The following is a 16,166-nucleotide window of genomic DNA, read 5'->3' as shown; positions in this document are numbered from 1 at the left end:
ATCATAACTTCGTGAAGAACTAAAAACCCTTGAATCAACAAACACTATTCCCCAATGATTCCTGACACAATCCTTCCCTTGATTTTCAAAGTGTGTTTTTATTATATGTCCGGAGAATTTGATGCATGTTCTAAATAATACATTTGCACAAATCGGTCTCACAATACCAAAGCTAACACCTAACTCTTGGGCATGATGTTATTATCGGGAAACCTGTAAAGAATGTGGTCAGGCAGACAGATAAGAATGAAAAGAGCTGTGATTCTGAAATGGCTTTGTAACGACCTGAACCTGATCCTTCGCCAAGACTACGGCGTTGATAATATTATCATTGTTTATACAGTATTGATGGTTGAAGACCAGGAAAATCATTAACTTTACAAGCGTTTTGTATTTCTCCTTCGGGTGGGCCTGGCTCTAAAGCATAAGAAAACCCAATGTACCAGAAATCTAGAGTGTCATCCTTCTCACTGATAGCAGGAAATGCGAAAGTAGTTGATGGTGTCAGAATAAATGGATCTTTGAAACTTGAGTCAGGATAAAATAATAACCTGGGGAAAAAACGTTGAAATCATGAATTAAGATGTCTCCTTCCCATTTACACATCACATCCTCATCCTGCAAAACAGCCTGAGTTTTGGTAATAACCTTCGTCGAGATAATCCCAGTGTTTCTGCTTGTCTTTTGCTTCAGATACGAGCTTCTGAGATCGAAAATCCAGCAACCGCTCGCATCAAATCCCCCGGAAGATTTAAATCTGTGGCACAATATTTATTCAGGAACTCGGTGGTTTTATGAAGATAAGGTTCTTAGCAGGTGAGATTACAAAACTATAAAAAAACCAAATGCTGGCATTTAGTGTGGGGCATGTTGAATAGTTCAAAGTTTCTCAGTGTCTTCATTGTGTGAGTGTGTTATCAGTCAGGCAAGAAAACGTGTTTGGTTATTATCTGTGGTGCTAATCATCGAACTGAAACTGTGTTTAATGTTTGCCAACTTAAAATAAGCCTTTGATCTCACACTTGTACATGTTGGAGCCTTAACTTCCTTCCTCTGTTAAGAGTTCTGGAAAGACATGAAAATGTACTAGAGAAATTTGGAGATCTTCAACATACATGAAACTGGGGAAATACTGGGTACTTGTAAAATGCTTGCTATTTATGAAAATAATTGTGATAAGTCATTGATACACTCTGCCAAAAATTAGACGGTTAAAAACCTTCGTTGGCACTTGAAAGAATTCAGTCTCGAGTTCAGAGAAATCGAGGAACAGGAAAATCGGCGGTGGCAGAAGGGAATTGCATGGGCGAGCGGGGAATGTGGGTGCTGGGCTAGAGCACTGGCTTTGTGACCTTAGATGAGTCACTTAATTTCTCAGGGCTTCACTTTTGTTGCCTAAAAAAATGAGATTGGATGGGATTCAATGACTTCTCCTTGTCCGTGAGTCCAAGAAACGCAATCAGATTCCACACCACCGCCGGTGTTATTTTATGAACACTTTTCAGACAGCCGTCCCATCAGGTTCCTTCCGTAGCCTCGCCGCTGACTAGCTCCCCTCTGAGTGCCGCTCCCAGCTCTGGCCTTGGCTCCCAGCCCTTCCTCCTGGCCCCTGTGTCTCAGCCGCATGCATGTCCCTTCTGCGCCTCCAACATGCACCCCTGGCTCATCCAGCTGCCCCCATTGCTGTCACCTCCTCGCGTCTGCCTGGTCGTCCTTCAGGCTTAGAACAGAAGTTTCTTCCTGGGCTCGCTGATGTCCTTCTCCCAGGTCTGAATCAGCTGTCCATTTCCTGTGTTTCCATCACACACTGCCTCCCATGTTACTGCCGTCATTGTCATTGTCCTGTCCTGGCCTGGCTCCTTGTCTGGCCACCCCACGGCATTGTTAGGCGCACCACGAGCCAAGGCACTGTTGTCATGGTTTCCGGATCCTCAGTCCTTGCGTAGTGCCTGGCACAACGCGGGCCCCGAATAGTTGCTACACTGGAGACTGGCAGAACTTAGTAACGGGCTGGTTATTGAATCCCTGTGCCTCGGACAGATCAGCCGTCCCAGTGTCATCTCTGGGGACTGGGTAAATCTTCAGAAAATTCCCTGTTTGTTGTAAAAGGCTCAAGGTGGGAGGACGTGTCATGTGAGGTTCTCATGCTCACACATCCGTGTCAGTCACTGTCACCCGCGGCCACCAGCGCTGCCTAAGGAGCTCGTGTGGAAGAGTAGCTCCCTGTGAACTGTGACCTCTAGGGTCTTTAAACATGGCACCCCCCAAAGTGAGTAGACCTTTTCCACTTACCGTTCAACCAGGAGATGTTTGGCAGAAAAACAGAATGACTCTCAACAAGCTAGTGCTGTTTCCTCAGAGAAGAAAAGTGACAACTTGGGAAAGATTAGGACCAAGGCCAACAATTTACTGTGGGGTGTTTAGTGATACCTCTAAGGATTTTTCATCAATGCCCAAACCTCAGGAGGAAGGAAAGAAATAAAGTTAAATCTCCACAAACGAAATCAAAACACAAGTTGCCACCAACATACGGATGACAGCTCTTCTAGAAAGGACGTGTGCATGTAACAGAATGTGCTGAGGTGATATTTGGACTAGCCTCATAATGCTAAATGCCAAGGGATTTTTCCCCTGCTAGGACTAGCAAAAAGGTGTTTTTCAAATAACTGCTACAACCCAGATAACCAACTTGTGATAAAAAACAGTATGCATTTCTTTTTAATATTCAGAATAAATGCTGTGAGTTTTTCATACTGTGAGAAGGATTTTCCCAAGACCTGTCCGCTTTGTATGTTCACAAAAGCTAGGGCTCCTTTCAGCCCAAGAGGGGGGTTCCCTGACAGGTCTGAGAGCAACCTGGAAATCAGCCCACGGGGGGCGCGCTCTGCCGTGTCAGTTTTTCTGTTGCAAAGTGGTCTGGTTGGGGAGATGTTCTTGTCACCGCCTTGACTGCCAGCTGCAGCCTGGGCTCACCCCTGGCAGGGGAGCAGTCGCTCCCGCTGTGCAGGTCACTTTTCTTCGCACATGCGCTGTGGCTCTTCAATGAGCCTGTCCTTGGCCTTGCATTTGTCTTGTTGACTTGGTGGCTTGGCTGACTGTCCTTTAGGAGGTGGAGGTGGGGACGCGTAATGGAATTCAGATGCCGTTGGGAGCAATATGTAATTTCCTGTTCTCCCCAGACTCCACCATCCCTTAATTTCTTCCTAACTTGCCTAGACGAGAAGGGACCTTGGCAGTGTTTCTTCCCATCTTGACCCAATATTCCCATAGCTACATCCAGAATCAGTTTTTAAAATAGTGCTTCTCTTGCCATTAAAAGTAATATTAACTTAAGATTTGCTGGACATCCCTTTATGAATATATTTGTGAGGATACATATAAATTGAAGTCAATATCCATGGTCGATCGGTCTGTTTTTGCTAGCTGTATGTTTGTGATAAATAGAGTCACACCGCTTTAATCTAAAAACGGTAATGTGCTCTGAAATTCAAAGCATTCTAGTCATTCTTTTTGTTCCTTTATATCTCCATGAACAAAGTAGAACAGTGAACTAATGATTCAGATAATTGAAACAAAAATGCTTTTGTTCTGACGTTGTCTTAGGTAAGGGGTGATTCTGTCTGACGTACACAGCTAGCTCCCGCGTTGTTGAAGTTTGCTGTGTGTGTGTAAACACAGATCAGTATGACTACAGGTTTACACCACTCGTCAGTTTCTGACTTCTCTGCCTTCGTAATTCTGTGCAGTGTGGCCAAGCTATGGTTCTTGGGCGAACCCGAACTCTGGGTGTCCAGACATTTCCTCTAGTTGGAAAACCTGGAGACCACAGCGCTCTCACCTGCCGTGGGGAGCCAGGCAGGGGGTCATAAGCGGGCAGTGGCCTCCTACAGTGGAAGCCTGAGTACCCTCCAGTGTGACGACTTTCAGCACCCCAGGGTTCTGAAAGGACCAGATGAAACACTTGAGACCCAGGGCTGGCCTGTCCCCCATTTCAATCCTGGATTTAATAGAGGAAGAACAGGGTCTAAGAAATAACACGTTCTTCTTTCTATCTTGGAAAATATTGAAGATTATAGTACCTTAGCTGCCATTACGTTTATAAAGGGAGGTGTGTTCTAATTTCTGTTCCTTTCAATTATTTATAACTTGCTAAAAGTATTCTTTTGCAATGACAGTCTGAAAAGAAAGCGCCATCTGCCTGCTCAAGAATCCCGCCATTGAATTATCTTTAGATGAAAGCACAGTTGACTCTGGAACAAGGGGGGGGGGGGGTTAGAGTCAGCACTGATCCCCTGCACCGCCACAAGTCCACATAGGACTTCTGACCCCCCTCGACTCACCCGATAACCTATTGTTGACCACAAGTTTTACCGACACGCATTTTGCATTTATATGTATTATATACTGTATTCTTATCGTAAACTAGAGAAGAACTGTCATGGCAACCCTAAGGAAGAGAAAATACATGTAGAGTACGGTGCTGTGTTTATTCATCCCATGAAGTTCACTGTCCTGTACTGCGTTTATTGATACAGTACGTTCGCATCATCTGCGTACAAGGTGGAGCAGATCCGCGTGTAGCAAGAAGCTCTCACTTAAAATCCATCTTGTTCAAGGGTCAACTGTGTTCAAAATTAATAAACGTTCATCTCACTTTCAAAGAATGATGGGGCTTGATGGCTTTAAAATGAAATACTTAAACTAAATATACCATCAAATCTAAGTTTATATTTTACAAAAATTCTAATTTTTTTAGAACCTACTAAGGCGAAATGTGTCAAGCCCTGAAGGAGGATGTAGTTTGGGCGGTAATGCTCCCCATGATGTCCCTTTGGTTTCCCTCCTTTGTAACGAGCTTGAGGGTGCACAGCCGGGGTTTTCCGCTTGGCCGATAGGGAGACGCTGGGCCACTCCCACGACCCACGCTCCTACAGCGTAAGCACATATGAGCTGCAGCCATGAAACGGCGTGTTTGACTGCAGAGGGTGAGAGGAAGGAGGCCCTTTCTCCCATGACCAGCGCTGTGAGGCAAATCCTGTTAGTTGCTCCCTTCATAGCAAAACGTGAGCACACGTTGGGTTTAGGAATGAAAGCCTATGTCTGCCAACATCCGTGGCCACCTCTGAGCCATGCGCTTACTTCCACGTGAGCCCAAATGTATCTGCTTCCCATTTAAAGCAGATTCTCCGTGGGGAGTTCTTTATGATGACATTGACACCATGCTCTCCTCCCCTCGATGTCATTGGGGAAACCTGACCTTGTGAAAAATGAGCCCCTAAAGGGGCAGGGGTGTATTTTGGTCATAGGAGATTTTCTTTCCGGAATGTTTTCTTCAAGAAAAGAAAAATCTAGCTTCTCTGTGTGCCTTTCTTTCTAATGCCGGTGACATAGTAGAACAAAGACGGAAATGACAGCCCAATTATTTTTGGTGCGACATTCTAGAAACATAAGTATAGAGGGCCACCGTCATGTGCCATCCGCACCTGGCAGCCACAGTCTACAAAGTTACCGTATTACAAAAGCTTTCAAGGGTGGTGGGCAATGCCTTTCATTTTCAAAGGCAAAAGTCTTCAGGGGCCATTGTTCGTTGTGCAAAGAAAGGGCAGCGACCGTCCGTGGGACACTTACATACTTGCAGATGTAAGCAGTGGGAAGAGCGGTCGGTGCCTGTTTACGTGTTTGCTTCTTCATCTGTCCCCACAAAAGATGGGGGGCCGCAGGGCTCCCTCGCAGGCACCCCCATCTGGGTGGGTGTGATGTCGTGTTCATGCAAACGTGGGCTGTGGCAGACACCAGGAAGCGAACGGTATAGCCTGCATTCTGCGAAGCATGATTTATACTGGTGACAATATTGACACAAGAATTCTGGTAGGACATCAATAAAGCTGACACATTTTTAATTCCGATGAAAATAACCCGAGGCACTCAGTGGTTGCACTGAAGAATATTATTGGTTCTGAAAGACACTTCAGACCCTGTTAAGATAGACGCCTTCACACATTTTGCCCAGAAATAGGGCTGCCCGCCAGACAGATGTCTTCACGGGACAGAATTCCACTTGTCATCAGTACCTACCCCACGTGATAATATGTTTAGCATCGAGAATTGTTAGTGTCCAATACAAAATCTTTAAATGAATGAAAAAAATTAATGAAAAGTGGTGGTATATCAAACATGAGAGAACAATATAATTTGTAAAATAAACAACTTCCTAAGTTTCCGTAGGAATCATTTCTGTATTGGACAAGTATATTTGTGTTGCTAATTTATCAAGTTATATGTGACCTGGAAGTCCTGAGACTGACTGCTTTAGTAACTATGAAATATCCATCCATCCATTCATTCATTCATTATAAAATTATCTCCTCAGTAAGTAACCGGATTAAAAACTCCATCCTGTAAACAGAACCTAGTTTTGTGATTCACTTCAGTTACAACCACCAAATCTCGAAATGAGTATTCTTCCATAAATAAGATATTAACATACCTTATCTTTTACAAGGAAAGACACCATAGTCATGTTTTTAACGCAACCGAATTTACCATTGTCTGTGTGTTGGTCAAGGAAGGGGCTTTAGGATGGTCTCAAACAAATTGATCATTTATACAGGAATGATTGCAACAGTCTAGTACCCTAAGTTGACCTTCCAACAGTTGGTTTTACTGGTTACAGTATAGACTCAATATATGTATTAATTCACTTTTTAAATTTCAAAAATGGTTTCCTTCAGGCTTTGACATGGTCCATTTTTCAAAACAACCCTAGGGAACACAATTAGTAATTCAGGAATAAACTGATATACGTAAGTTTTGCATGAGTACATGAAGCCAGTTAATGTAGTCTTTTTCTTTTGTATTTTATTTAAGGGAATTTAATATCTTATTAAAATTTTAACTTGACCAAGAAAGTTAAAAAGCAAAGGACAAATGCAGGGCATCAAGTAAAATGGCTGTGATTTCTCCAATAAAATCATGAGCAGTGGAAAGAATTTAATATTAGAAATGAGGAAATTAGAGGCCCATCTAGTCGTCTTAATTAATTGTATGTCCTGAGGCAAAAGCCACTTAACTTCTCAGGGCCTCAGTTTTCTTCTCTGTAAAATGTAATAGATATTTATTATTCGAAGCAGATAAACTCTAAAGCCATCTCTCTTTCTAAAATTTTAATACTGCTTTGAAAACAGGCATTTCAGTTACACATATTTGTGTATCCTGCATTTCTTCTATGAAGATCTGAGTTGTGCATTTCACCATTCCTGAATTACGATGAATGAGCTCAGTGTATCATTGGAAGAACTGACTTACAGAATTTATTTACAGTTCACCAATTAAGTACCATCTGATGGTGTTCATCACATTTACAGAAAAGAGCCACAGAATGGTATCACTTTAAAGCCATAAAGATCGCTTAATATGTAATATCAGACATGTGGAAGGAAAGTTCAAATTCTGTAGGAGATTAGGCACCCGGACTCCAGCTACAGTTCTTTTCAGCCATGTTTTGGAGTAAAACACATTAAAAGTATTTAACTCAGGGAGAGAGCTAATGAAGCCAAGGTCGCCGGTTCAGTTCCCATGTGGGCCATTAGCATCCCTTCATTCGATTGTCCCTGACTTGCTACCCTCTTAACCCTGAGTCACCATCCTTCAAATTCATATGCGCGCGCTTACAAAGGAAACTTGGCGAGACTGTTTGGATGTGTAAGCAAAAATGTATCCCCTCCGCTAGAAAAATAAGTCCAGTTCAGGCCCCAGGGATATGACATCATCCCAGTGTGGAGGGATTAGGTTGTGCCTATCGCTGGCAGTGGCAGTGCTGCTGCGATCATCACTGTTGTCACTACGATAGCCCTGCAGCCTCATGGTTGACAAAGCAGGCCCTGGAATCCGACGGTCTGGGTTTGAATCTGCACCCTCCCATCTGCCACTTTGATGACTTAGACAAATTACATAACTCTGAGCCTTATTTTCCTCATTTTCAGAATAGGTATTATCATGGCACCTTATCAGATAATTGCAAGGAACCAGGGAGTTGATACATGCAGAAACTTTCTGACACGTGTTAAGTTCTCAGTAAATGCCATTATTACTATCTCTCTGTTGTCTGGTCACGCAGACTGTTCAGCACTTGCTAAAAAGAATATGTATCAGTTCCCTAGGGGTGCTGTAAACAGAGTGGATGACTTCAAACCTGTTTAGTTTCCCACAGTTCTGGAGGCGCAAAGTCCAAAATCTCTGAAGGATAACGTTTCCTTGCCTCTCCCAACCTCTGGTCACCTAGCTGTTCCTTGGCTTGTGGCAGAGTAACTGATTTTGACCCTCTTCTCCATTTGTTTCTCTTTGTATCAACATCTCTGTCTCCTTTCTTGCATAACGACATCAGCCTGTTGGATTTAAGGCTCTCCCAAATCCAGTGTGACCCCGTTGTAACTTGATTACGTCTGCAAAGACCTTATTTCCAAATGAGGTCCCATTAACAGGTACCAGGAGTTGGGACTTAAACATACCATTTTTAGGGGGTGCAAGTTGGGGGAGAGCACAATCAACCCTCTACAGTGTACAAGGAAGGAAGGAAGAGAGAGAGAGAGAGAGAGAGAGAGAGAGAGAGAGAGAGAGAGAGAGAGAGAGAGAGAGAGAGAGAGAAGGAGGGAGGGAAGGGGGGAAGGAAGGAAGGAAGAAAAGAAAAGAAGACACTAAGATAAAGCCAAGAGATGTAGACCTGGTGCCAGCACTTATTGAGGGGAAATAGAGAAATTGCTTCCAAGAAATCACTGAATTCTTACCTGTAGCTCCATTAGCAGAGGAGCACCCTTCCGTGTGGCGGAGGCAGAGCCTTGCAAAGTATCCTTGGGCCCTGAGTGAGAGCCCAGGTGAGGCGAACAGACTTCTTCTGCCCCGGTGGTAGCCAAGCGCTGGGGCCAGCCTGCCATAACTTCTGGTACATTCCTTAGCACAATCCTGCCAACGCCACCCTCCCATTGTCTTGATTAATAAGTTGAGACTCACGGAGACGGATCCCATGGGCCCGGCATTGGATGCGAGGTACCTTTGTGCTCTTTAAAGCCAGCTTTGGTGGTGATGATCAGGGGCCATCGTTTGCCTGCGTGTACGGCGTGCCTCCCTAGCAGGGCCGTGGGTTGTCCGGTGTGTTGAAGAAGATCCCTTGGTCCTGCCAAAGCCTGAATGCTTCTCTAAACAGCATGTTCCTGCCCGGGCAGGTTTGAACCCTATAAAGGAAGCCGGCTAGGGGGCTGCCTGCGAAAGCTGGAGGGGGTGAGGAACTGGTGACTTCATTATATCATCGCTTTAATAGGTGGCTTGGGAAGTCCTCACCCTGATGTCAGGCTGCCTCCTGCTGCGGAGAGAGATTCCGTTCCCACAGTATGAACCTGAGTAGAGGGCTTCGCATGAAGGCAAACTGCTGCTCTCACGGTAGCAGAACCCTCAGCGGGGCCACGGTGTTGAGCTTGGTCACAGTTACAATGTAATTTAAGGGTTTCTCTGTCTGCTGATGAGATTTGGGGAAAGAAGCGTAGGTACCGGAAGAAAACGGTGATGAGAGATGCTGATATTTGAAAATGGATGAGTTTCCCAAAAGAAGAGCATGCAACTCTGGGTCACATTCTGAGAGACAGCTGCCAGGCCACCAGCCTTGTGATTGCTTCTCGAAGGGAGTGTGATCCTCCCTGCTTCTGAAAACACGAGGAAGGAGAAGACGAGAAACCATGCTGGCTTTCAGCAGCCATCTTTGCTACTTAATGTTTCTAATAAAATATTTTCCTGACACTTGTTAAAGGCTTGAGAGTCACAAAAATAATGATTTCATGTGTGTAGAAAACGAAGGTTATGTATTTTGTAAGGGGAAAAAGAAAAGTGTGCGTTTTGTTGGGGGAGGTGTTATGTGCCGTGTAAAAGAGAAGTTAATATATGTCTTTTTTTAAAAAAAACTTTCAGGTTCACAACGTACGCGTATAAGATCTTGGTCCACAACAGCGTGGGCTTCACACCCAGCCACGAAGTGACGGTGACGACGTTAGCGGGGCTCCCACAGAGAGGAGCCAACGTCTCTGTGACCGTCCTTAACCACACGGCCGTGGCCGTGAGGTGGGATAAACCAAGTAAGGAAGCTTCTCATGTCTCTATTTGTCCTTAACATATCGGTACCAAAATGAACTTAAAAGGAACCCGTTAAAAAACCAAAACAAGAAGCTGAGGTCGCCGGGCTGTTTTCTGGAGCTGACTGTCTCTCCCTCTTCCCCATCCTTCTCGGGCCTTCTCGTCCTCCCTTGTTCCTTTTGGGTGGGGACTATAGTTTCTGTCACACCAGCCGGGGGTGATAAAAACACCCACGTGCTCATGTGTGCACTTTCCTGCAGAGAACTTGGCCCCCAACTCTTGACTTTTCACTTACTAGCAGGAGCCCTTTTCCTAGGAGTGAAGTCACAGGAATCATTGCCAGCCCTGGTTATAGACAGAGCTCCCGCGGGGGTCAGGCGAGGGAAGGCTGGCCACCAACTGGGCGTGCTTCTGTAACGCAGGGTTCCCCCTGGCCCCATTCAGGACACGTCGTACGGGCGTTGGGAGCATGTGCGGATGGATCTGCCCTTTCCCTGTAACTGTAGAAACTACGACGGCTGAAATTTCAGATCCACCTGGTCCGTAGAGTACCATTTCACGCTGACCTGTTCACTCTTAGAGATCCAGTGTCACCGCCAGAGAAGAACAGTGCTGAATCTATCACAAAAATAATGTATGGCAATCATTCTTACACATATGACTTCAGATCTGGCAAATAATGGGATCAGAATTTGCTAGAATATTACCAGATACTGAGAAACATCTGACTTGGAAAGCCCCAATTAAAATGTGTGTTTAATACAAGAAAACTGTACCTCCTTGGTTAATCATCTATCATATGTAATATATAAAGATGTAAAATTACTCCCGGTTGGGATTCTGATCCAGACTTGAGTTTGCTTTTCGCAGCCTAAGAAGAAATGCTTCCTCTTTCATTTTAGAACATCTGAGTGACCGTGGCCAATGTGACGTTCTATCAGCTGTGAATTAAAACCAGTATTAGGTGACATTATTTGTACATTAAAATTGGTACCGGTTATGTGGATCATCATTGCCACTAAATAAGTCATTTTTACAAATGACAGTCACTCTAGGGTTTTTATAAGGTTGCTGGTTTCTAATGACCAATGTCCCTTCTATTGGGACCCCTTAAACTACATAAATGGAAGAATACCAGTGGATCGACGCTTATGCCTGTCCTCTGACACACCTCTGGGAAAAACAAAGTTTTTCTCTGGAGTTGGATTTGAGGTCCAGTGTAATACATTTTCACTCCTCTCCCCCTCCCCCTCCGCTTCAGTCTCACCTCCTGATCCACCTTGAAAGCCTCTTCGTAAAGGCCGGCGGACACCCTCCCCCTCAGCTGACATTTGAATGTTTCTGTTCAGACCCTGCTGCTGATTTCTCACCAACACACATCCTTTATGTTATAATTGCATGCCTGAGGAAAGCGTGCTTATAGAAACTGACACACCTAATAGACCCGAAGCAGCTCACTGAAGTTTCATTACCGTGGCAATCCGAACCTCTGACCTTCGGGATGTCGGTAATGCGATCTGCTGTTATTTCCATTCATACCTCAGAAGTTCTTCAGATAACTGTTTGGGAGCACAAAGGCTAAGTCTTAGAAGTGGGTCAGCGGGGCAGAAGCTTGTTACATCATCATTTGCTTCCCTCTTGCAACCCTCTGTCCTAAGTAAGTTAACTTATCACCAAAGGAGCCACCTGTTCTTGCCATTTTAATCATTGTTTTCTTGATTTGTAGGATACCATGGGTATAGTGTCTACTATGCCAAAAGATGTAAAACTGTAGGTTGAAGTCATCTGAACAAAGTTATAAATATTTACTTACTAAAAATGACCTTTCACAGATACCTTGCAATGTAGTTGTTAAAGCCTATTTCTTACCTGCCACCCTTCCCAGGTATACACCGTTTGGGAGCAAAACAGTTCCATCGGATTTCTACCCATCACAGGTTAACAGGAATAAGTTCCCAGACATCTTACAAGTGCCTCTTTGAAACTTCTGCATCACTGTGTGATGTCCTGTGAAGTAAAAACACCCCAGAATTTCTTCAGTTCGTGTTAGGGCCCACGCTGTCAAGTGTCGGCACGCAGGTTACCTTGGTTTCCCCCATTCTGCACCCATTGCTCCCTCTACCATTGTCAACAAAGTGATATTTTGCCAACATTTTTAAAATGAGGAGATTTCACCTAAAGATGACGTGGGAGATGGGGGGTTGCATTGATTTGCAAATTTACATCATCGGGTGAAGCTGCTTCCGCGTGACCGTGACCGCAGGGAAACTGTCAGCTGGCGCCGGTGGAGGCTGGCCACAGACGCCCCGCCTTCCTGGTCCCTGTAGGGGACGGGGCTCATTCCTACTTTATCTAATAAAGGAAGATACGTCCGCCTAAACTGAGGGCCACAAAGATAACCGATAGTAGTGAAAAGGAGCACATTGTCGTAAGATGGGGTACAAAAGCACCCACACTTAAATTAGTCATTCAGTTCTCAGGAAGCCCCGTGAGATGGGCACAGTACTGAGCAGCCTTCCCCCAGATCGCAGTGAGGGGCCCTTCCCAGACTCCCCCGGAGGGCTCAGGCGTCCAGCGTCCGGCTCTTCCTCCTGCACTTGGCCGTGACGGATATTATTAGCACACTGCCCAGGGCATTAGTCAGATCCTCCCCGTTTTGACTGCTCCTTCTGAAATAGCGAAATACACACATGCCCGTGAGGGCGTGGCTGTCCTCTTCTGGGGCCACCTCACTCACAAGGTCAGCAATGGCCAGAAAAGAGCAAGGAAACCCAGGAGATAGAGAGGGAAGGAGTGGTGAGGAGCAAGCTGCGGAGGGCCCCCCAGATGTGGCCTGTGTGTCAGGAGTGCACCCCGGGGCTGCTCACAGCCTGTGCCCCATAATCCTCCTTGTCTGTCTCCCTCCTCCCTCTCTTTCCTTTCCTCGTTCCTTGCACAGACATTTGTGTAGGACCTTTGTCTGCTGACTACTGGAAATGCCAAGGTCAATGCCATGACTTGGGCTACAGTATCTCAGTGAACTTTCTGGAAAGCCACACAGTATAAAGGTGTCCCCCTAACGGATAAGTTGAACGTGACACGGAAGCATCGGCCTCGCCTTGATTTCTCCATCAGAAACCACGAGGTTTCGTAGCCTAGAACGTCTGAGTTTGTTCAGGGCGTGACACACGGAGATCAGTGCGGGTCTCACCTCTCTGGAAGGCACCTGCTGGCTGGCTCATCTTGTCCCTCTTCTCTTCTTCCCATCTCTTGACTTACCAAAGCAAAGAGACCATCCTGGCCTTGCCCACCGACTTCCCTCCCGGTCACTGGCGCACCTGCTATAGTCAGACCTCCGTCCCTTCTTCTCCACGGGCATGGTCCTCTGCAAGTTGTTAGCACCCGACGGCCCATCCAACGCTCTGTTCTCTGCCGCAGCTGTAACCCCGCTTTTGCCACCCCCTGTACGCAGATAGGCACGTTAACCGGAACTTGATAGAGGAGATGTCAGACACACGTAGTATTTACCGAGGGAAAATCCCTTTGTATTTGTGAACAGAATCTGAAAGCAGCTCACTGATATTATATCTTTGGGGCTTGAATGTTTACCCATAAGACCAGTGGCTTCGCTATACTTGACTACAGTGAACATTTGGGAAAACCTTCATGGATCTGAAGAGCTCATTTCCGCCCGTGCGCAATAAGGACCTCGTTTATGGCATCAGAGAAAAGAAACATCTCGATCACCAGAGTTTTCCAAAGAAGATGCTAAAGATCTCTTATTTAAATTCTTCCAACTATGCTGGCACACAAAACCTCTTTATTGCTAGGGACAAGGTCAAGGTAGCAGTATGCTTGGGGGTCCTTTCCTGAAGAAGGCTCTTTAAACAAACAAAAAAAGACACAGTTCTCAAAGCCATGTGTTTTTATATGGCCATGGGCGCTCACATAGCAGACACTACGCTTTAACAGCCATAAAGAGAAACACCACCTTTCCCTACCGGCGTCGCATTAGTGCTGGTAAACTGTATTGATGTGTATGATTCCCGGAGGCTTGAAACCCAAACTTCCACCCCTGACCCTAACGCAGACCGAGGGAAGCGTTACTGCTTCAGCTCATTAAAGATTCCCTTCTTGTAGGTGGAGCAGTATACAACTTCCGGCCTAAGACTATGTGGCTGTTTTGTGTTTTCTTTTTAAAGTTCTGCTATAAGAATAATGAGAGGCAGAACTTAGGGCAAGAGTGGAGAAAATGAGTGGAAGAGAAAACCAATAAATAACGGGCTGGCCTTGGCCAGGCTGGGGGTTGCAGGATTGGTGAGTGACAGCTGTGAGGCCCAGAGCCAGTGGCCTTGGGTTCCTCCAAGAGCTTGTCTACGTCACAGAGGCACAGGGAACTAGGCAAAAAGGAAGAGATCTTTGGTAAAAATTCAGATCGCACCCTCGGCTTCTCCCGAGTGCATCCCTAAGGAGCGCATGCAGCCCACTGCTCCAGCATCAGAACACGCAGCAAACCCGCCGAGTGGTCTAGAAGCACGGCCAGCGCATTTTGTCAGCGAGCTGAAAACATCTCGCCAGTGTTGGGATCTGTGTCAAGAAGCACCCGTAGTTGTATTAACAGAGACGCCTCTCTAGGATTGTTCCTTATGAACAGAAACTGTTCCGTGCATCGCCTATTTTAATTTTACTCTTGGTAATATATCCTAGTTTTGAAGATTAGTTGAATTCTTATAACTAGCATCGTTAAAATATTTAAAGGAAATTTATCATTTACATTTTCCTATAAAGGTAAGACTCTATGCAATGAATTATGGGGTAAAAGGAGAAAAATCAACTTTGTTAAAAAATTAAAACCGTAAGGAAAGTTCCACGAGCTTTCCGCTGTCCCATTCTAGGAGTAGCTAATAGTAGAGGACCTTCAGTCTTTCTCCCCTCGGGGCCCTTTTAGGTCAGCCACATTTACAGTGTTCTGTGTTTATTGTTAACAGCTTTGCAAGACCTGCAAGGTGATGTGGACTATTATACGCTTTTTTGGAGTTCTGCTACCTCAAATGAATCTCTCAGACTCCTCCCGGATGTGAACTCCCACGTCATTGGCCACTTAGACCCAAACACGGAGTATCGGATTTTTATCTCTGCCTTCAACGGAGTCCACAGCGCCAATAGCGAAGTGCTCTCCGCGATGACTCGCGCTGGGGGTGAGTCCCGATCCGAAGGGATACTCGGGCTCAGAGACGCGAGTGAAATTGATTGATTCGTGGTGAGGTTGAGATCAGTCATCCCTCCATTATAAAATTTCCGGTGTTGGAGGGAAGGGGGTCGGGGCTAAAATGCTTAAGTGCTTGCTGTCATCAAGTGGCCGATCAATAAGTGGTCCCATTGAGACGGCCATGTGAGGCTCTAATAATGGGATATTAGCCCAGTTTGTTCCTGCTCTGTTCAGTGTATGCTTAGTTTGGAGCCGAGTTCACATCAATAAATGGTGACATTTAGAGACTTTTTTTTTTTTAAGATTTGCTCTCAGAAGCAGAAGGCTTTTCAAAATGACAGCCAAGCCCAGCGAGGGCCCTCCCTGAGTCACCAGAAATGGTAGGTGGAAGTTCAGCCATGGAGAAAAATTGCCTCTGACTCATTTCTAAGCCAGTTAGCAAAGGGGAGGAAGCAAGAGAAGCAACTTGTGAATCTGAAATGAGTTTGGAATGGTCTTTCTAATCTTTTTGGCTTTATAAAGTCTCATTATAAGCATTATAATATCATTACCTCCCAAGCAAGTGTTCCAGGTCATTAGCAGAGCACTTTAAGTGTGGGACCCATTTCCCTTTGTGATGCCAAAGGTCGGCACCTTTTGTTTATAAAATAGAATGGATCACAAGGACAATTTTTCAACGAGTAAAGATGGGTTCTTAAGATAAAAATAGGCCTTTGCATAGTTATTTCTGACATGCTTGAATAATTGTGTAATTTAACGCCAAGCAAGATTTTTTTCCTCATGTTAGATTTCATCATTACCTATGGTAATCAACATTCAAAATCATTTACATAATGACAATATTGCATTATTGCTTCACATT

The 16,166-nt window shown here is 45.2% G+C and overlaps 1 protein-coding gene across 1 annotated transcript in view; it reads left to right on the top strand.

The window, feature by feature from the left end:
- Positions 1 to 16,166, top strand: part of USH2A (usherin) — a 462,824-nt gene that overhangs the window by 304,775 nt on the left and 141,883 nt on the right. The window contains exons 42-44 of the mRNA XM_090263490.1: positions 694 to 816; positions 9,955 to 10,118; positions 15,084 to 15,293. Coding sequence (XP_090119616.1) covers positions 694 to 816; positions 9,955 to 10,118; positions 15,084 to 15,293 — 497 coding nt within the window. The remainder of the gene's footprint in view (positions 1 to 693; positions 817 to 9,954; positions 10,119 to 15,083; positions 15,294 to 16,166) is intronic.

This window comes from Furipterus horrens, unplaced genomic scaffold (genome assembly GCF_987537825.1).
Source record: "Furipterus horrens unplaced genomic scaffold, mFurHor1.1.pri manual_scaffold_15, whole genome shotgun sequence".
In the NCBI taxonomy this organism is placed as follows: domain Eukaryota; kingdom Metazoa; phylum Chordata; class Mammalia; order Chiroptera; family Furipteridae; genus Furipterus; species Furipterus horrens.
This window is presented reverse-complemented; position numbering and strand designations above follow the sequence as displayed.